This window comes from Neoarius graeffei, chromosome 3, assembly GCF_027579695.1.
Source record: "Neoarius graeffei isolate fNeoGra1 chromosome 3, fNeoGra1.pri, whole genome shotgun sequence".
Classification (NCBI taxonomy): Eukaryota; Metazoa; Chordata; class Actinopteri; order Siluriformes; family Ariidae; genus Neoarius; species Neoarius graeffei.
This window is the reverse complement of record NC_083571.1, coordinates 96,770,109-96,792,396: the sequence shown is the minus strand read 5'-3', so window position 1 is coordinate 96,792,396 and position 22,288 is coordinate 96,770,109. Positions and strand designations below refer to the sequence as shown.

Here is a 22,288-nt window from a genome sequence, read left to right as displayed (position 1 = left end):
ATTATCTGAACGAGGATCTGAGCTTTGAAAAATGACCGGATTCTTTCTGTAACGATTCCCGCTGTTATCTAGGTCACGTGACACCTTAACGTTGATGGTTACCAAGGAGCTGCCATGGATACTTTGGTACTTTGCTTCGATACATACCAGCACTTTGATACATACTGGATACAAGCGAGCAAAATGAGTTAAAAGCAGGCATCTTTGGAAAGTTTCTTTGGAAAGGGGAAAAGGCCCATTGTGTGAGGAGACAGAAGAAGAGCCTATGACGAAGAAAAGGAAAGCTGCATTTTAGCAGACACTTTGTCGAGTCCTACACTAATCCTGCTCTGCCTTACATGTTGTGACCGGCTCTCTAATGAGGCAATGAAGCCTTCAAAACTGCTAGTGTCGTTTATTTTAGCCTTCCTGTCTTGAATAACACTTTTTGTTGCCTGAAGAATAACAAACAAACGTCCAGGCTGATTAAATTAATGGCCTTATACAAGAAATCAAAGCTAACATGAACCTGAGTAAGCTATCGATAGCTGGCTAGACTCCAAACTAACATTCATTATGATAGCTGTGTTGTTATCCGTCGCCCACAAATTAGGCTACATATCGGTAACTTTACAGCATGATAGCGGGCTCACAGAAAGTGTGACTGATATTCGTAACTCTTGACTTACCTCCTGAAATGTTTTTTCTTGCGATCTTAAATCCGAACTTGCTTAGGTCTTGCTGTCCACTCCGCTTGGCCATGATGCTGCAATCCGCTGCTGTCACTGACACCGAATGAAATCAAAAATAACGGAACCCCAACTGAATGTCACCTCCTCAAACGCTTCGCTTGCGTGTGCCCTCTCTCACAGGAGCTTATTGTATGCTCAGTTTCAGCAAAGCTACGTGGAATGGCATTTCTAATTCCAATGTTAAATAGAAGTAATGTCCACATTTATTGATAAAATTGCTCAAGGGAAGGGGGGGGATGCCCGTTTTAGAGGGGGGATGATTTTGACCATTTTTTATTCCAGGGGGGATGGCATCCCCCCCATCCCCCCTCAACTCGAGTACAGTTCATACCTCCATCTAAGTAATGCATGTAGTAATTATATCATCATTTATAGTTGAATACATCTGTAGTATACAAATATACAATAAACTGGTACAAAATATATTCTCAAAGCAAAGGGTAGAGAACATTCATATTAAACTCAGACAGGAAGATGCGTACCTCCTTAGTTTTTTTCAGTAATAATACAGGGTGTTTCCAAAAAATTCGATATTATTTGAGATGTAAATATCCCAGAAACTACACAGTCTAGGCAAATGAACCTGAACAGGCTTAATGTTGAGAAATATAAGATTTATTCCTCAAAATTTGAATAAGAAATTCAAAGGTATGTGTATTCCATGAACGATTTCACAAATGTTCAATATGCGCACCGCCTGAGACACACACAGCCTTCCTCTTTGAATTTTTCGTCCCATGTCCAAATCTGCATTGCAGTTGGTGCGTTTTTAGGTAATTCTATCATAAATGCACGCTGCACGGTCTTGTTCGACTGTGTTCGAGCGTACTCTAACACACAAAACGTCTTTTCTTTTCCAGTGGATGGCATTTCTGTACCTAAAAAGATAAAAACAAAAAACATAAAATTTTGACCTGTTTCCACACACGCTGTTAAAATTTAAGGTCAATTGAACGAGAATTGACAAAGTTATTCGATTGTGAAATGATATCAAATTTTTTGAAACATCCTGTATATTAACATATACTACATACACTATACGATTCTTGTTATACATCTGTGAATGAACATACATGTACGTGTGTTAAGACTTGCTCAGTAAATGTCAATAAATGTTGCTGTAAATAAACTTTTGGTAACACTTTTTACTTAAGTTCAAAGTTTATTATTACTTATATTGTGCATGTTTCATACAAATATGTTCACATGTGTATTGCAATAATGAAATATATACACAGCAACAACATTACACAAAATTTAACCCCTAAATGACTCGTCTCGTCTTCTTCCACTTTATCCGGGACCGGGTCGCGGAGGCAGCAGTCTAAGCAGGGAAGCCCAAACTTCCCTTTCCCCAGACAAATGACTCCTGCCTTCGACTGCCACCCAATCCACACTGCACCAGTCCCCTACTGCTACCTCTGTGGGTGGTGAACCCACAGGAGGTCGAGCCCACGTCACCTCTTCCGGCTGAGCCCGGCCAGGCCCCATGGGCAAAGGCCTGGCCACCAAGCGCTCGCATACGAGCCCCAACCCCGGGCCTGGCTCCAGGGTGGGGCCCCGGCTGCGTCATACCAGGCGATGTCATGGTCCTCGGTTTTTTCTCCATAGGGGTTTTGGTGAACTGCTCTTGGTCTGGCCTGTCACCTAGGACCTGTCTGCCTTGGGAAACCCTGACAGGGGCATAATGCCCCCAACAACATAGCTCCTAGGATCATTCAAGCACACAAACCCCTCCACCACAATAAGGTGGCAGTTCTAGGAGGGCCCCCCTAAATGACTTAAAAGGAAAACCTAAAACATCACCAAAAATGATTTAAATACATGATAATAATAAAATAAATTAATAAAACCATCTAAATGTAAACATTAATGATGAAAAGCTGAAGGTGCTAAGCTCAGTACTCCTAGGACAACTCGGCAAAACATACACATAAGCCCTAATTGACATAAGCATTTATAAAGGCTTATTCTGACAGACATCAACTTTCACAAGTACTGTGTTTGTTTGTTTGTTTGTTTGTTTGTTTTTTTATATCTAGCTGAAACCTATTGGAATAAACCTGTGTAAATATTCACGAAGGATTATGTCAGGTGTCATGTAATTTTCATATAGACCTATGAACAGGGTGGCATGGTGGTGTAGTGGTTAGCACTGTCGCCTCACAGCAAGAAGGTTCTGGGTTCAAGCCCAGTCGTTGACGGGGGACCTTTCTGTGTGGAGTTTGCATGTTCTCCCCAGGTTCCCTCCGGGTGCTCTGGTTTCCCCCACAGTCCAAAGACATGCAGGTTAGGCTAATTGGTGGCTCTAGATTGACCGTAGGTGTGAATGTGAGTATGAATGGTTGTCTGTGTCTATGTGTCAGCCCTGCAATAACCTGGCCACTTGTCCAGGGTGTACCCCGCCTCTCGCCCATAGTCAGCTGGGATAGGCTCTAGCTTGCCCGTGACCCTGCACAGGATAAGTGGCTACGGATAATGGATGGATGGATGGACCTGTGAACACCACTCTTAAATAAAGTGTTAATGCAGTTTTTTATAACATCTGTTAGAATTTACGACAGTTGTCATGAAGGTTTGTATACTTGTCATGTAGCCCAATGAACACTACCTGTAAGTAAAGTGTTAACTATATATTTTTGTCTTGATTGTGCATTTTTTTTTCCATATGTCCAACAAACTCATTTCACACCCACATCATCAAAAGGATTTGGCAATAAAATCCAGTGCAAATGGAAAACCTTGATCTAATACATCTGACCCAGTCTGTGATTTATCCAGCCCTCATCCACAGCCTCCATTTGTATACTTCTTTGTCCTGTCCTCTGCAGGAGTGATCGAGCGCTGGGAGCTCCTCCAGGCGAGAGCAGTCGGAGAGGAGCAGTGCTACAGCAGAGACCGGGAACAGCTGACATCTGACCTTCACAACATCACTTCCTGGCTGGGCCAGGTCATCCCGGAGCTCAAGAAGCTCCGAAATGCAGAGACAGCAAGCGTTAGTGTGCAGATTATGGAGGCCAGGGTCAAACAGCTAAAGGTGTGAGGTCATGAAGGCTTTGCATAATTAAATGATATACAAAATGGTCTCGAGTGTTACACTGTTCTCTGTAAAATGTGCATTCATAGCACCACTCATCATAACCATATACAGTACGAGGTAAATACCAGATTAAAGCACAATCCACATTTACTTTTTATGCACTCTTTTATATTATAGATTCGAAATTCAGTACCAACTTGAGTACATCAAATGATAGAGACAAGGTTCCCGAGTTTACTTTATTTACTTTAATAACTTGGTTAACTTTATTTTTTTTATTAGTTTATTTTATTTAAAGAGTAATACAACCCCAATTCTATAAATTTGGGACACTGTGTAAAACGTAAATAAAAAAACAGAAAATGACAATTTACAAATCATGGAAACCCTATATTTCATTGAAAATAGTACAAAGACAACTTATCAAATGGTGAAACTGAGAATTTTTTTTTTTTTTTGAAAAATATATGCTCATTTTGAATTTGATATCTGCAACACATTTCAAAAAAGTTGGGACGGGGCAGCCAATGACTGAAAAAGTTGTGTACCGTAATGCTAAATAAAACTAATTTGGTTACTTGACAACAGGTTAGTAACATGATTTGGGTATAAAAAGAGCATCCCAGAGAAGCGGAGTCTCTCAGAAGTAAAGATGGGGGGGTTCACCGCTCTGTGAAAGACTGCGTGGGCAAACAGTGCAACAATTTAAGAATAACGGAACATTCTCAATGTAAAACTGCAAAGAATTTGGGGATCACATCATCTATGGTCCATAATCTCATTAAAAGATTCAGAGAATCTGGAGAAATCTCTGTATGCAAGAGACAAGGCTGAAAACCGACATTGGATACCTGTGATCTTCAGGTCCTCAGGCAACACTGCATTAAAAGCAGACACGTGTCTGTAGTGGAAATCACTGTATGGTCTCAGGAACACTTCAGAAAATCATCGTCTGCGAAAACAGCTCATTACTGCATCCACAAATGCAAGTTAAAAGCAAATATAAACAATATCCAGAAACACCGCCACCTTCTCTGGTCCTGAGCTCTTTTACGATGGACTGAGGAGAAGTGGAAAATTATCCCGAGATCTGACGAATCAAAAATAGAAATTCTTTTTAGAAATCATGGACACCACGTCCTCCAGGCTAAAGAGGAGAGGGACCATCCGACTTGTTATCAGTGCATAGTTCCAAAGCCAGCATCTGTGATGGTATGAGGGTGCATTAGTGCACATGACATGGGTAGCTTGTACATCTGGGAAGGCATCATTAATGCTGAATGATATATACTCATTTCAGAGCAATATGTTACCATCCAGATAAAATCTTTTTTCAGGGAAGGCCTTCCTTCTTTCAGCAAGACAATGTCAAACTGCTTTCTGCACATATTAAAACTGCATGGCTCTGTAGTAAAAGAGTCCAGGTGCTAAACTGGCCTGCCTACAGTCCAGACCTGTCTCCCATTTAAAACATTTGGCACATTATGAAGCACAAAATACAACAAAGGAGACCCCAAACTGTTAAGCAAATGAAATTGTATACCAGGCAAGAATGGGACAATATTTCTCTTTCAAAACTACAGCAATTGGTCTCCTCAGTTCCCAAACATTTACAGATTGTTGTTAAAAGTAGAAGTGATGCAACACAGTGGTAAACATGCCCCTGTCCCAACTTTTTTGAAACGTGTTACTGACATCAAATTCAAAATGAATATTAAAAAAAAAACAACAATAAATTTTCTCAGTTTCAACATCTGATACTGTATGTTGTTTTTGTCCTATTTTCAATGAAATATCAGGCTTCCAAGATTTGTAAATCAATATATTCATTTTTTTATTTACGTTTTACACAGTGTCCCAAATTTATGGAATTGGGGTTGTATATGTACACTTCAAAATCAGTATTAATTGTTCTCTCTTTATGACCGCATCTGATATTGATGCAGTTCTGCTTATGTGTGCACTGTTATTGATGTTAAGTCACCTTGGTTTGACTTATACTGATATTAATGTACAGTGATAGAATCTAGGTTGAAAATAACAGTTATTAGTAGTGTACTACTCAGATGCTATACTCAGCACCTCTCATCTTTATATTAAAGCTTTTTTGTTCACTTGCTGAAATGTGCGTCGACAATCTGTCCATGGAATATTTTCTCACCCTACAATTCTCTGTGTCTTACAGGACATACAGAAGGCTTTTGCGCGCTATAAGACGCTGATGCTAAGTCTGAACTTAGGCGGACGGGAGCTGCAGTGTGAGACAGGTCCGGAGGTGCAGCAGCTACAGGAAGACTTGTGCAGCATGAACCGGAGCTGGACCGAGGCTGGTGTGAGCTTGGAGGAGTGGGAGGACAGTCTGCGAAAGTCCTTCATGCATTGCCAGGTGCGAAGCCTGTGGATTGTGTAAATCTGGGTGCTATTGGGAAAAAAAAACCAACAACAGTCTGTGCAAATTAACGCACGTGTGGTGTGAGAGTATATTTTGTTTATTCTTGTGTTTCTCATTTGTGTTCAGGCATGGATGCATGTATATATTTATTTATACGCAAGTTAGAGTTTGTATTTATTTTTCCAGAAGTTTTTTAAGGCACTTATGTAGTCTCGTTCTTCACTTTTTATCCCCCACTGGCCGAAAGGCCCGAAGGGGGATTATGTCGTGGCGAAGTCTGTCCGTCCATCCATCTGTCTGTCCATCCGTCCCAGAAAGAGTTCTCACCTTCCGAAATCAACTACTCTCACAATTTTTGGAGGAATTTCATGAAACTTGGCAAAAGGCTTTGTTATAACACAGTAATACGCATATTGCAATTTTGTTTGCAATATATTGTAGCGGGAGATATTGTGCTCTCAGAGCACTCTTGTTTTGTCTTAAAGATTGTTTCCTGGGGGCGTCGTGGCTCAGGTGGCTAAGGCGCCATACCATAAATCCGGGGACCTGGGTCCGATTCCGACCCGAGGTCATTTCCCGATCCTTCCCCGTCTCTCTCTCCCGCTCATTTCCTGTCCTGTCTCTACACTGTCCTATCCAATAAAGGTGAAAAAAGCCCAAAAAAAATCTTAAAAAAAAAAAAAGATTGTTTCCTTCCACTTGATAAGCAAAGAAACCCAGTAAATAATATAATACCTATTACCAGCATATTACCACGGTTTTGTGCTTAGTCTGGCCGTTGGATCAGTTTGGCCAGCTGTCAATTCCCATCAGCCTTCTTTCTCCTATCACAAGACAGCTACCATGTGCTTCCTTCAAAACACATAAACTGTATCTTTCTAAATTACTGATCATGCTGCATCATGCGACAGCATAACACACTTGGAGGAAAGCGCTATCTACCCTCTTCCACATACATGAGCCCACGGTTGCCCATGTTTGGCTAGTGTTGCTCTGATTTATAGGGGACTGAGAGTATGCCATGTCTCCCACCAAGTGAACATGGTCACTTTTGCTCCCTTGGCTCTTGGCCATTGGGATTTGAACTTGTGAGAAGGTGAATGCTTTTCTTTTGTCCTACTTGGGAGCCTTTATGTAAGCTTTAAGTTCAATCCATGATTTAGACATTCAGAAGATGTTCACCTTGGACATTTCATTTTTGCTCTCTTTTAGGAGTTCCATGAGACGTTGCACTCGCTCTTGCTGTGGCTGGCCCACGCTGAGAGCAGGAGATTCACCGTTAACATCCATGATCCATCTGTACTGCCCTCCGTGTTGCATGAACACAGAACTGCACTGATGGTGAGACCTGAGATCTGAGTAATTATTTGAACAGGAGTAAGATAAGATACAGTTGAATATTAGAGGTTTTTCAGCGGAACAAAGCAGTTCTGTGAAAGTGAGTAGTGTGAGTCTCATCTCATTCATCTCATTATCTGTAGCCACTTTATCCTTCTACAGGGTTGCAGGCAAGCTGGAGCCTATCCCAGCTGACTACGGGCGAAAGGCGGGGTACACCCTGGACAAGTCGCCAGGTCATCACAGGGCTGACACATAGACACAGACAACCATTCACACTCACATTCACACCTACGGTCAATTTAGAGTCACCAGTTAACCTAACCTGCATGTCTTTGGACTGTGGGGGAAACCGGAGCACCCGGAGGAAACCCACGCGGACACGGGGAGAACATGCAAACTCCGCACAGAAAGGCCCTTGCCGGCCCCGGGGCTCGAACCCGGACCTTCTTGCTGTGAGGCGACAGCGCTAACCACTACAGCACCGTGCTGCCTAGTGTGAGTCTGATTATTATTATTTTTTAATTATGAGCATTATGCACAGACGAACAGGGCTTTAAATAATATCTGTTTGATTCAGTAGAAAATTATGGACGTGTTTTTAAAATATACTTGGTCCCTTTAAAAAACTACTGCTGTAGGATATGAGATGATACTGTACTGTTACCATGGATTAATATAATATACAAAATAAATCATACTTGATTTCCAAAGATACTCATATTTCCAGACCATATAAACAGGTGAGCTTGACTAATATTAGAACCTAAAACAGTAAAGGAAGGCATATCAGACGCTCGCTGGCCGTGCTGTGAAAATTATGCATGCAGACGCTCATCTGAGTTTCCAAATCTGTCATTGCTTAACTCTTGAATATTTTCTATCATGAACACTATCATTAAAAAGCTTATAACCTCTGCTTTCCAAAAAAAATATCTCGTTAAGATCTGTTCAGTGTTTTGGGAGTAACGGCAGGTTGAAGTTGGTACGACAGAGTACACTCTCTGCTCGCCGGATGCTGGGAAACTGCCGATGCTTTTTGAGTCACGGGAAAGCGGTCAGGCTCTCTCTTTCTCTCTTCTGATCAGTTTCTGACTGGATTACTCATGAATATCAATCAGATAACTTTTATAGGGATGTTCTCTCACTTTTTCTGATGAAGTATTCAGCAACATTTTCCGTCAGCTAGTTTTGATGTTATGATTCACGGGAGAGTTTGAAGTGAGTTTTCATAGCTTTACCTACTTATTTTTTTCAACTCAAACTGATTCATGTATATAAATAACTATTTTAGAATAAAACTGTAGTTGTTTTAATGAAGAATGTTGAGATCTTAGTGGTCAGAATGATATTTTAAAAAACCGGAAGTCAGAGACGCGAGTGTCAATTTCAATTCAATTAATTGGAATTGTTTATTGGATGTGGATCAGACAGTTTTTTCGAGGTTTGCTTTGAAAGCTGTGAATATTATCATTTATATTCTTTAATATAAACACTAGTAGGCTCTGCTTTTGAGAAATACAAAGGCCTACAGAGCACAGAAAGGAGGGTATTAGAAATAATCTTTTATTACTTTTTTATTGACTGTCCCGATTTAACGGCTTTACCTAATTAACATAATTAAATGCTAATTTTCATAAATTTTTTTTACTAATTTTTCAAACTTTGTATTCGGTATACAACCATCTATGTGCCTGCCAATTTCCATGTAAGTATCTTGAAAAATATTAAAGTTTTGTTATAGAAGCCCATTTTGGACCATTTGATCCGAATGCATAATATTATGTAAGTTTTCTAAAAATTAAGCCTTTTTTTTTCAATCTTTGATTAGTAATATCTCAAGAATGGATAAACATATATTTTAATTCTGTAAAAAGTATGTTGTTCTGCATTCATTTCTGAATTCAATAAGAGCAGCTTCAAGCAATTTGGATTGAATTTGAATTTTCACCTGATATGCCTAGTACAGGTAACAAATCTTTAATACGTTTAATATGTAACCAAGTGAATATAGAACAGTAACAAATAAGAGTAAAATCTTTAAACACACCCAACCCTACACTGCAAAAAATAAAAATCTTAGGAAGTTTATTTGTCTATTTTCAAGTCAAAACATCTAGCCACCCTTATTATAAGACATAATTGCCCAACAAGCAAAACCTCATTTAGCTAGAAAGGCTAGTTTTTAGACAGTCCATCTTGAAAATCTTGTAAAGACAAAATGTCTGAAAAAGTCTTATTTGGAGCACCTTTGAAAATAAAACAAGTTTTTTTTTTTAAAACAAGTAAGTACATTTTGGACATTTGTCAAATGCGGTTCATCTTGTTTCAAGAAAAAAAAAAACAAAGTATGCTTGTTTTGGGAATAAATGAGCTTTACTGAAATCTTTGAATCTTTCATTACAATTCAACTCCACCTTACATATCCTAAGTTTACTGCGACTGTTTTCTCAGTCATTCAGAGTGAGCTCCTTCTAGATGCTGTACAGACTCTAGACCAGACAAGTGCCTTCAAAAAGGCTACGAGCGAGTGGAGGGCGTTTTAGTGAGGGCTTTTTGGAATGCTGAGAGTTAAGTTCAGTGGTTTTTTGTTTGTTTGGTTGGTTGGGTTTTTTTTCTTGTGCCTGATCTTGTAAACCCCTCGTACACATGAATAGTCAGTGCCCCCAAAATGCACTGTTGCTTTGGCGTTGTGTAAGCACTGTAAGTCAAAATGCGTAGACATTTTTTTATTATTATTTTTATTTTTTGGTGCCTGAGGTCCTGGGGAAGTGGAATCTTAAGAGATGTTTTAATGTTTGAATGTTGAAATGGGAAAAAAAAAAAAAACTTGTTGCAATGCTACACGTGTCGTCAACTTGATTCAAGATAGTCTCTGGTCTCATATCTAGAGTATTTTACTAATTACAGGTCACAAAAGGAGAATCTTTTATTTAGCAATGCTTAGTTGTAGAATTTAACAATCCTAATATTAGTATATTTATCTTAAATTCAGTTTTTACTGCTAAAACGTTGTCATGAATTTAAGTGAAATACCCTTAAAATGAAATAAATAAAAATGACTTGAATGGCGGCGGCACGGTGGTGTAGTGGTTAGCGCTGTCGCCTCACAGCAAGAAGGTCCTGGGTTCGAGCCCTGGGGCCGGCAAGGGCCTTTCTGTGTGGAGTTTGCATGTTCTCCCCGTGTCCGCGTGGGTTTCCTCCGGGTGCTCCGGTTTCCCCCACAGTCCAAAGACATGCAGGTTAGGTTAACTGGTGACTCTAAATTGACCGTAGGTGTGAATGTGAGTGTGAATGGTTGTCTGTGTCTATGTGTCAGCCCTGTGATGACCTGGCGACTTGTCCAGGGTGTACCCCGCCTTTCGCCCGTAGTCAGCTGGGATAGGCTCCAGCTTGCCTGCGACCCTGTAGAAGGATAAAGCGGCTAGAGATAATGAGATGAGAATGAGATGACTTGAATGGCTAAATGTAAGAAGTACGATCTTGTTATAAGAACTATTTTGATTATTTTTGAGTTAATCAGAGCTTGCATAATAAGTTCCCCAATCTTATTTTGGAATTATTTCATCTAAAAACAGGTTAGATTTTTCATCTTGCTTTAAGAAATCTTACCAAGTCAAATTTGACTAGTTCCATTGGCAGATTTTTTTCACCTGATTCAAGCAAATATGCTTTGCTTTAATCTTTTATTTCTTATTTTTGAAAGGCCATTTTTTGCAGTGTACGCCAGCTGCCAAAAACATCATGCACAAACATACAAAGCAGAGTTTACAAGTAATATAAGTAATAAAGCACAAAGTAATATCTGCTTTTATTGGGTCATATTAAAGGGAATTATACAGTAATTTTCTGCATGTTCAGTAATAAAGCACGTGCTAATGAGCTGTACTGCACCCCCTGGTGGTAGGGTCTGGAAGAGGAGCTGAAAGCCAGGCAGAGGCGAGCGTCATCTCTGCAGGAGATCACCGCCGAGCTCCTCCCTGAGTCAGGGCCAGAGGATGACTTTGAGGCTACAGAGAAGCTCCACGTCATCTGCAACAAATTACGGCTGCTTCTGCGTCAGGTCAAGCAGGACCTCCAAACTGTTCAAGAGCGCTTGGTAAGAACAAAATAGACTGATTTAAAATAGCTGCCACATTAGGGATTTGAAGTTATATCAGAAATAAAAGCTGCCCTACTAAGGGAGACTAACTGCATATTGAAACTGGAGATTAACAGGTAGATTACTGAAAATGTGGCTGTTTGCGGGCAGTTAGTGGTCTAATTTAGAACGAACAACAAGAATAAATATGAATGAATGATGACCTTGGGGTTATGATGAAATGTAGAACTGGTTTTAGACAAATATTTGTTTGACGTGGTCGTCTACTCAAAAAAAGGAATGACATTCGTCTCATTTTTGATGTACTCATGATTGCTGGAAAGCTTAAAAAACAGAATGTCTGGTCTGTTATAAGAATAATTTTTAACAAATCATGGAGGGGAAAAAAATGCACAGATCCACCTCTGTGGAGATTTTGTCTGGTCCTCATCAACAGCCACTGTTTCAAGATTTGAACATGAAGATTTCTTTATATTGGTAAAGAAAGTTTGTAGAATGGTTTTCAGCTTTAATATGTTCATACACTGCAAAATTAAGGAGTCTTTCCCTCCTGACCACATTTGTTGTCACAGTTCATTCATTTGTGATGAATTGTTTTGTGAGTCATGGAGTATGTGACCACCATTCAGGGACTTAATGAACAAATCAGTGTTGTAGTCGAGTCACTAAACCTCGGTCCGAGTCCAGTCTCGAGTCCCCAGCGTTCAAGTCCAAGTCTCATCTCTCATCTCATTATCTCTAGCCGCTTTATCCTTCTACAGGGTCGCAGGCAAGCTGGAGCCTATCCCAGCTGACTATGGGCGAAAGGCGGGGTACACCCTGGACAAGTCGCCAGGTCATCACAGGGCTGACACATAGATACAGACAACCATTCACACTCACATTCACACCTACGGTCAATTTAGAGTCACCAGTTAACCTAACCTGCATGTCTTTGGACTGTGGGGGAAACCGGAGCACCCGGAGGAAACCCACGCGGACACGGGGAGAACATGCAAACTCCGCACAGAAAGGCCCTCGCCGGCCCCGGGGCTCGAACCCAGGACCTTCTTGCTGTGAGGCGACAGCGCTAACCACTACACCACCGTGCCGCCCCAAGTCCAAGTCATTCAAGAAAATTTCAAGCTGAGTCCACTACTGATCTGAGTCGAGTCTGACACAAGCTCCGCTATCAACAGGGCAAATAACATGAGAGAGGGTTAACACTAGCTAGTTCATCGGTCAGCAAGCAAGCCCCGCTATCAACAGAGCAGTGAACATAGCGTGTCACTTACTGCTCTGGGTGGAGTCTTGCCAAATGGCGATTGAAGTTCGAGGTCGTCCCCGTCATCTCCTCGATAGTTCTTCTACATATGGAACACATAGCAGTGCATATTTTTTCCCACTGCATGAGAAGTCTGTATAAGCAAAGCGGACAATCCTAGGGGCTTCTCTCCAGGCATTTTAGCGCCATGAACGTTTGTTTGTTCCTGAACATGACGTATGAACAGGTGAATGTGTGTTCTCTTGCACAAAATTAGTATAAAAATTAATGTAGAGATAAATATCTTATGCCAAATTATTATGGCATGTTACAAAAAATAAAGAAAAAATCCAAGTCCTCGTGTCCAATTTACGAGTCCGAATGCAGTTAATGCATGAGTCCAAGTCTGAGTCATCAGTGCTCAAGTCCAAGCCAAGTCACGAGTCCTTAAAATTAGGGCACGAGTCGGACTCGAGTACGACAAGCCTGACACAAACCACATTTCCATGAGCTCCAAATATTTTTGTCACTTAATAGTTATGCCAGTAGTCTCATTCTTATAATGTAGCCTAGTGAGAGTAATAATAATGGCAAACAAAACCTACTGGACCACATGGCAGTACTGATAAGAGTAATAAAATTTAGAAAAATAATTTGTGCTCATATATGTGACTATAATGACTGTCTTCTTAAGAATTAGTGATGGTTCTTATTGAGGTACATCGAATGTCCTGGGTTTTAATGGAGTTATTTCATATCTCAGACTTGTGGAGTAAGAGATTATAAACAAACTTTATTTATACAACCCCGATTCCAAAAAAGTTGGGACAAAGTACAAATTGTAAATAAAAACGGAATGCAATGATGTGGAAGTTTCAAAATTCCATATTTTATTCAGAATAGAACATAGATGACATATCGAATGTTTAAACTGAGAAAATGCATCATTTAAAGAGAAAAATTAGGTGATTTTAAATTTCATGACAACAACACATCTCAAAAAAGTTGGGACAAGGCCATGTTTACCACTGTGAGACATCCCCTTTTCTCTTTACAACAGTCTGTAAACGTCTGGGGACTGAGGAGACAAGTTGCTCAAGTTTAGGGATAGGAATGTTAACCCATTCTTGTCTAATGTAGGATTCTAGTTGCTCAACTGTCTTAGGTCTTTTTTGTCGTATCTTCCGTTTTATGATGCGCCAAATGTTTTCTATGGGTGAAAGATCTGGACTGCAGGCTGGCCAGTTCAGTACCCGGACCCTTCATCTACGCAGCCATGATGCTGTAATTGATGCAGTATGTGGTTTGGCATTGTCATGTTGGAAAATGCAAGGTCTTCCCTGAAAGAGACGTCGTCTGGATGGGAGCATATGTTGCTCTAGAACCTGGATATACCTTTCAGCATTGATGGTGTCTTTCCAGATGTGTAAGCTGCCCATGCCACACGCACTAATGCAACCCCATACCATCAGAGATGCAGGCTTCTGAACTGAGCGCTGATAACAACTTGGGTCGTCCTTCTCCTCTTTAGTCCGAATGACACGGCGTCCCTGATTTCCATAAAGAACTTCAAATTTTGATTCGTCTGACCACAGAACAGTTTTCCACTTTGCCACAGTCCATTTTAAATGAGCCTTGGCCCAGAGAAGACGTCTGCGCTTCTGGATCATGTTTAGATACGGCTTCTTCTTTGAACTATAGAGTTTTAGCTGGCAACGGCGGATGGCACGGTGAATTGTATTTACAGATAATGTTCTCTGGAAATATTCCTGAGCTCATTTTGTGATTTCCAATACAGAAGCATACCTACATGTGATGCAGTGCCGTCTAAGGGCCCCGAAGATCACAGGCACCCAGTATGGTTTTCCGGCCTTGACCCTTACGCACAGAGATTCTTCCAGGTTCTCTGAATCTTTTGATGATATTATGCACTGTAGATGATGATATGTTCAAACTCTTTGCAATTGTACACTGTCGAACTCCTTTCTGATATTGCTCCACTATTTGTCGGCGCAGAATTAGGGGGATTGGTGATCCTCTTCCCATCTTTACTTCTGAGAGCCGCTGCCACTCCAAGATGCTCTTTTTATACCCAGTCATGTTAATGACCTATTGCCAATTGACCTAATGAGTTGCAATTTGGTCCTCCAGCTGTTCCTTTTTTGTACCTTTAACTTTTCCAGCCTCTTATTGCCCCTGTCCCAACTTTTTTGAGATGTGTTGCTGTCATGAAATTTCAAATGAGCCAATATTTGGCATGAAATTTCAAAATGTCTCACTTTCGACATTTGATATGTTGTCTATGTTCTATTGTGAATACAATATCAGTTTTTGAGATTTGTAAATTATTGCATTCCGTTTTTATTTACAATTTGTACTTTGTCCCAACTTTTTTGGAATCGGGGTTGTATTATACGTTATCACATATTCCCTTCACAAGGTACAAAAACAGCTTTGGAAGTGCTCATAGCTCAGTTTCTCAGAGTATCATAAAGTTAAACTCATCTTAACTGGTAAAGAGAGTGTTTAACAATGACATTACAAGCTGTGATAATTTTGTGAAACTTAATCCTGAATATTTAGTGTTATTAGTATAAATATGCAGATGATTAGAGAAAATCGTGTGGACTGATTGGTCAAGAAATTCAGACTATTTCTCGATAATCACCTCGAGCGACTCGGCAAAATGGCGGTCAATCGCTTCGTCACCGTAAGTGAGGAAGAATTACAAATTATGAAAGAAAATGCTGTTCCTAAAAACACTAAAGATGCTACAAAGTTTGGTCTAAAACTATTCGAAGGTAAGGTGGAGTTGTGATTTATTTTATCCGTTTCAGAACAAAGTATTTTATGTGAGTCGGCATAGATAAGTGACACAAGTCTGTGTGGGCCTTTATTCCATTTGCATGCCGTTTTTGAGGTTTGAAAAAAACTTTTTTTTTAAATACAATTTTTAAAAAATAATCACCTGTGTATTTATACTAAAAGAATTGTCTGCCTCAGGCTCAGTGAATATTTCACCGATGTTCACTTTGCCTTCGGCGAATAATTGTTAAATAGAAATCGGTGTAGAGAATCATACATGGGCTACTGTAGGCTTATGTGTTTGTATTTGGGGGAAAACAGTCCCCCAACAGCTCTTGGGTTCAACAGTGTCTTCTCCAAAGGCTCTTGCTCCTTTAAAGGAAAGATGCTACAATATATAAGTAGAAACTAGTAGTGTTAGTCGGATTCCATTTTATTTCCATTGCACAATTAAGAGCAAATCAGATACAAAGTAAAACACGTGATCATCATAGGATCTTCAATTCAATTTTATTTATATAGCACTTTTAACAACGTATACAGTCACAGAGCAGCTTTACAGAAAATCTTCCCTGCTCCAGGACTCCTCTGAGGCATTGGCTGTGAGTCAAGGACAAGATCCTGGATCTTCATCTACGGTAGGCTCGAGCATATCGTAACAAACTCCCAAACTGCAGAAACCTTCTTACTAACCCCTTAAACACTTAGTAATCAGTTATGAATCTTCAGTAAAACAAACATGGGCATGATAGAGATTGTGAGCCTTTGACAGGATTTTAAGGTGTTAGTTATACACAGAGTAAATGGTATCTGTTTAATGCAGCAGTACTTCGTGTGTGTGTGTGTGTGTTTTGTAGCAGCTAACCGCAAGCAGATCATCCAGCACCACTAGGTACCGTACATCTTTAATTCCTCAGATAGTCTCATATCTATTTCCACTGACTGTCAAGAAGAGAACAAAAACGTGTCTTAATGAGACTCTTTTGGTTCCAGGACGCAGAATAGGGATTCATCCCCACCGCGTTCTTTCTTCTATCGGGTCTTGCGAGCAGCCTTCCCGCTCCACCTCCTCTTCCTCCTGCTGCTGGTTTTCACTTGCCTGGTGCCACTGTCCGAAGAAGACTACAGCTGTACTCTGTCTAACAACTTTGCCAGATCGTTCTATCCTATGCTGCGCTACACTAATGGACCTCCTCCAACTTAATACAATTATACACACACACACACACACACACACACACACACACACACACACACAAATAATAACTGATTGGTGTGCTTCCAAAGGTGACTCATCCAAACTCTCGAAGCATTGGGTGTGAGAGAGCATGTTGCTACTGTCCAAAATGTTTTAATTACTGTATTTATAAAATTGATTTTATTCTATTTATTCCCTAAGACAAGCCATACTACTGAGAACTTTTTTAAAAAAATAAATCAAATTATTATTATTATTATATACATGTGCTTTTACTAATGTGACTGTTGGAATGTTCAGACACATAATTATCATCCTAACAGAACCTCAGTGATGCATTGGATTTTAAGTTTCCCTGAATGGAGAAAAACAGTTGTAACCGGTTGTGTGGTTGTTGTTTCAGACATTCTTACTCCATCTTAAACATCTAATTTGGAAATATCAAGAAAATGGCAACTGATACCATGTATGACTGTATAATTTTGTTTTATGCTAAACAAAATTTTGTTTTCTTCAAGAACCAGCACATTTAAATTTAATATCCATGTTCTTCATTTGTTTTCATTTATTTTCGGAATGAATCATTTTTTGGGAGCCCCTAAACTTTTTTTTGTTTTGTTTTAACTTCAGTAAGCCATGAAATGCTATTAAAAAAAAAAAAAAAAAGCTGTATATTTGTTGCTCCAAGCCTTATTTTCAGTTTCTATTAGTGTGAATAGACTGTTGATCATTATGGGTTAAGAGCACTACAATTCATTTCTGAACTTCTTGTTTATTTCCTCTTATTTGGTAATAAATATTATCTTGCAGAACCAAAATGTGATGGGTAATCTTTTATGCCAATTTATATGCCATTACGTTATATTATATTATTGGGCTTTAGCAGACGCTCTTATCCAGAGCGATGTACAACATACCCAGAGCAGCCTGGGGAGCAGTTGGGGGTTAGGTGCCTTGCTTAAGGGCACTTCAGCCATTCCTGCTGGTCCAGGGAATCAAACCAGCAACCTTTTGGTCCCAAAGATGCTTCTCTAGCCATTAGGCCATGGCTTCCCCAATTTATCTACTATTATGAAATCTGTAGTCAACTCCAGAATTACTAGTGCCCTACAAGAGACCAGGCAACAATGATGATTATCAGTATAACAAAAGAGAACAAAATTATTGATATCCCTAAACAGTATATAAATGGATGCATGTAAAATGTTATCATTAAAAAAAAAAATCATAATTGTTCACACTGTTCAGAAACTAAATACAATGACTAAGGCTTTTTTTGTTTGTTTTGCTTAAATCCATTTAAAAATATAGCTGTTAAAATATTATTAACATTTTTATGAACATCGCCAAACACACACAGGTTTGTTTCACTATCCTTGTGAGGACCTTCCACTGATATAATTATTATTACAGTTAATTAATGCTGTACTTGCACCTCAACCTAACCCTCACCTTCACCTCAGTAATGAAAAGGAAACTTTTTACCTTTTTTTTTGTTTAAAAAAGAAAAAAACACACAACAGCAATTTCCTTATGGGGACCATCCAAATGTCCCCACAAGTTCGAAACTGTCATATTTTACTATCCTTGTGGGGACATTTGGTCCCCAGTAGTATATAAAAACACGTGCATGCATATATATATATATATATATATATATATATACACACACACGTTTGTTTCACTACCCTTGTGAGGACCTTCCACTGACAATTATTGCAGTTGTTTAATGCTGTGCCTACACCTAACCCTCACCTTCACCTCAGTAATGAAAAGGAAACTTTGCCTCTTTTTTTTTAAAGAAAAACAAAACAAAAAAACAAAACCACAATAGCAATTTCCTTATGGGGACCATCCAAATGTCCCCACAAGGTCGAAATTGTCAGATTTTACTATCTTTGTGGGGACATTTGGTCCCCAATAATATATAAAAACAAGCACATGCGCGCATATACATACACACACACACACACACACACACACACACGTTTGTTTCACTATCCTTGTGAGGACCTTCCATTGACATAATTATTATTGCAGTTATTTAATGCTGTGCCTACACCTAACCCTCACCTCAGTAATGAAAGGGAAACCTTTTGCCTTTTTTTATTTATTTTTGTTTAAAAAGAAAAAAAAAAAACACAACCCCCCCCCCACAACAGCAATTTCCTTATGGGGACCACCCAAATGTCTCCACATGGTAAAACTGTCAGATTTTACTATCCTTGTGGGGACATTTGGTCCCCAGTAGTATATAAAAACATGCACGTGTGCACACACACAAAGCATTTACAAGAATGCAAAAAACCTCCTCTTTATGAATGATTTGTAACAAGACAAGCTTGGCAACTAGAACATAGCAGCGCACTGATGCTATTGAACAACAGTTGTAACACCTCTATTTCCTGGTGATGTGATATTCACCAAATACCAGTAGAGAAATCATTACAGACACTATTGTGAACATGAAAACACATCATTCATTTGGTTCTTAATGAGGATATCTGCTCCTGTAACAGTTTACATTATCATTTCTCCAGTTCATTTAAATAAAAAAAAAAAAAATCCAAGTTTGGCTACAGAATAATGCAGTAAATCAAAGCGGATTGCACATCATGGCATGTGATAATGAACTCACACATCTATATATCATGACATTCTAAAACCACTTCTGTAATGTTATAATAATAATAATAATAATAATAATAGGCATCTGTAGCCGTCATACATTTTTCAGAATGTTTGCATCTGCGCTTGCTATTGACAAAAGCACTGAAGCTGCAGTGGGAATTAATTATAGGAGGAAAAATAAAAAAGAAGTTTATTTAGAATATAGAAAAAACATTTTTTTGCAAGGTTTGTCTGTATAGTCACCTTAGGTGAACATTACATTTTTTTTTTCTTTTTCAAAATTGCTGCATGCATTTACCTTGAAGAATCTACAAGATGTGTATTAATTTCTTTTGGTTTGTAATGCCAGCCATCAGTATTTTAGTGCTCAGTAACTGAAAATGGTGTAGCAGGATCACATTATAAAACCAAATTCAGCCTTGTTAAATAAATGGAATGCAAATGCTTTGGAACAAGAAACTGTTTAAGACCAGGTTTTGGGAAGCCATGTGCTAAACTGCTATTAACAAATGTGGCTTTATAAATACATACACAAGTGCAAATGGATTGTGTAAACTATGGCAGTGCATTTCGTCTTTCATCATATCACTGGTTGCAGGTTAGCTCTTTTCTTACTACCTGAACTTGTCTTTGTTTTTTGGCAGTTTGGTCATTAGTAAATATGAAACCAGCAATCCTGAATTAGGTTTAGGTGTTTTGTTTGCATAATGGTACATACAGACATTTGACAAACTCATCTCATTATCTCTAGCCGCTTTATCCTGTTCTACAGGGTCGCAGGCAAGCTGGAGCCTATCCCAGCTGACTATGGGTGAAAGGCGGGGTACACCCTGGACAAGTCGCCAGGTCATCGCAGGGCTGACACATAGACACAGACAACCATTCACACTCACATTCACACCTACGGTTAATTTAGAGTCACCAGTTAACCTAACCTGCATGTCTTTGGACTGTGGGGGAAACCGGAGCACCCGGAGGAAACCCACACAGACACGGGGAGAACATGCAAACTCCACGCAGAAAGGCCCTCGTTGGCCACGGGGCTCGAACCCGGACCTTCTTGCTGTGAGGCGACAGCGCTAACCAGTACACCACCGTGCCGCCCCATTTGACAAACTAATGAGACAAAAAAAACCCATTACCTCCCTCACTAAGGTCACCACAAGCCTCTAGAACAGCTTCAGTGTACCTTGGTGTAGATTCGACAAAACTCTGTAACTGCAACTGATGAACAATTCTTCCAAAAGATATTCCCTCAATTGTATTTTTTTGATGACAGCGGTACAGTAGGCATATCAGAAGCTCGCTGGCTGTGCTGTGAAAATTGTGCATGCAGACGCTCATCGAAGTTTCCAAATCTGTCATTACTTAACTCTTGAATATGTTCTATCATGAATACAGTCACTAAAAAGCTTATAATCTCTGCTTTCCAAAGAAATTTATCTGGTTAAGATCTGTTCAGGACTTTGGGAGTAACGGCAGGTTGAAGTTGGTACAACAGAGTTCACTCTCTGCTAGCGGGACGTCGGGAAACTGCCGGTGCTTTTTGAGTCACGGGAAAGCGGTCAGGCTCTCTCTCTCTCTGATCGGTTTCTGACTGGATTACTCGTGAATATCAGTCAGATATCTTTTATAGGGATGTTCTCTCACTCTCACTGTTTCTGATGAAGTATTCAGCAAAATTTTCCATCACCTAGTTTTAATGTTATGATTCACAGGAGATTTTGAAGTAAGTTTTCATAGCTTTACCTACTTATTTTTTCAAATCAAACTGATTCATGTAAATAAATAACTATTTTAGAATGTAATTGTAATTGTTTTGATGAAAAATATTGAGATTGGAATGATATTTAAAAAAAACCCAGAGGTCAGAAACGCGAGTGTCAATTTCAACTCAGTTAATTGGAATTGTTTATTGGATGTGGATCACACAGGTTTTTTTTTTTTGAGGTTCACCTTAAAAGCTGCGAATATTATTTATATTCTTTAATATAAACACTAGTAGGTCCTCCTTTTGAGAAATACAAAGGCCTATAGAGCACAAAGACGATATTAGAAATAATCTTTTATTACTTTTTTATTGACTGTACCGATTTAACGTTGTACCTAATTAGCATAATTAATGCTAATTAAATACTAATTTACCTCATTTGTTTTTACTAATTTTTCAAACTTTGTATTCAGTATACAATCATCTGTGTGCCTGCCAATTTCCATCTAAATATCTTGAAAAATAGAAAAGTTATTAAGAAAAAAACATTTGATCTCATTGGTTAATGAGGCCCATTTTGGACCATGTGATCCTCATACAGAATATTACAGCAGTTTTCTAAAAAATTAAGCCGTTTTTTTCAATCTTTGATTTGTAATATCTCAAGAACAGATAAACATATTTTAATTCTGCAAAAAGTGTGTTGTTCTGCATTCAATTCTGAATTCAATGAGAGCAGTTTCAAGCGATTTGGATTGAATTTTCACCTGATATGCCTATGTACAGAGCGTTCTCTAATACATGTGTGGAAAATCTCTTATAGATCTTCAACTAGGTTAAGCTCTGGATAATGTGAAGACCAAAGCATATGATTTTTTACATTATTTTCATCCTTATCAATACATTCACTGAGCTCCTGTGCTCTGTGAATCAGAGCATTTTCATGCTTGACGAAACCACTCCCATCAGGATAGGATTGTTTCATCATAGTTGCTCAGTCAGGAGAACTTTATATTTATTTGCAGTGACCCTTGCAATGACTGTGGGGCCAAGTGGATTCAAACCAAGCCAGCAAAGCCACGTGTTTCCCCCCCCCC

General features: G+C 39.2%; 1 protein-coding gene across 11 annotated transcripts in view; it reads left to right on the top strand.

Annotated features, from left to right (window-relative positions):
• The window catches only part of LOC132883748 (nesprin-2), a 379,369-nt gene extending 362,442 nt beyond the window's left edge, over window positions 1-16,927 (top strand). For 10 of the 11 annotated variants that reach the window (XM_060917719.1, XM_060917720.1, XM_060917721.1 and 7 more), the window contains 7 exons: window positions 3,563-3,768; window positions 5,957-6,157; window positions 7,376-7,504; window positions 11,409-11,600; window positions 16,233-16,289; window positions 16,509-16,543; window positions 16,645-16,927. In XM_060917719.1, coding sequence (XP_060773702.1) covers window positions 3,563-3,768; window positions 5,957-6,157; window positions 7,376-7,504; window positions 11,409-11,600; window positions 16,233-16,289; window positions 16,509-16,543; window positions 16,645-16,855 — 1,031 coding nt within the window. In that variant the 3' untranslated portion in view covers window positions 16,856-16,927. The remainder of the gene's footprint in view (window positions 1-3,562; window positions 3,769-5,956; window positions 6,158-7,375; window positions 7,505-11,408; window positions 11,601-16,232; window positions 16,290-16,508; window positions 16,544-16,644) is intronic. The other variant, XM_060917715.1, reaches the window with a different exon arrangement.
• The last annotated feature ends 5,361 nt before the right edge of the window (window positions 16,928-22,288 follow it).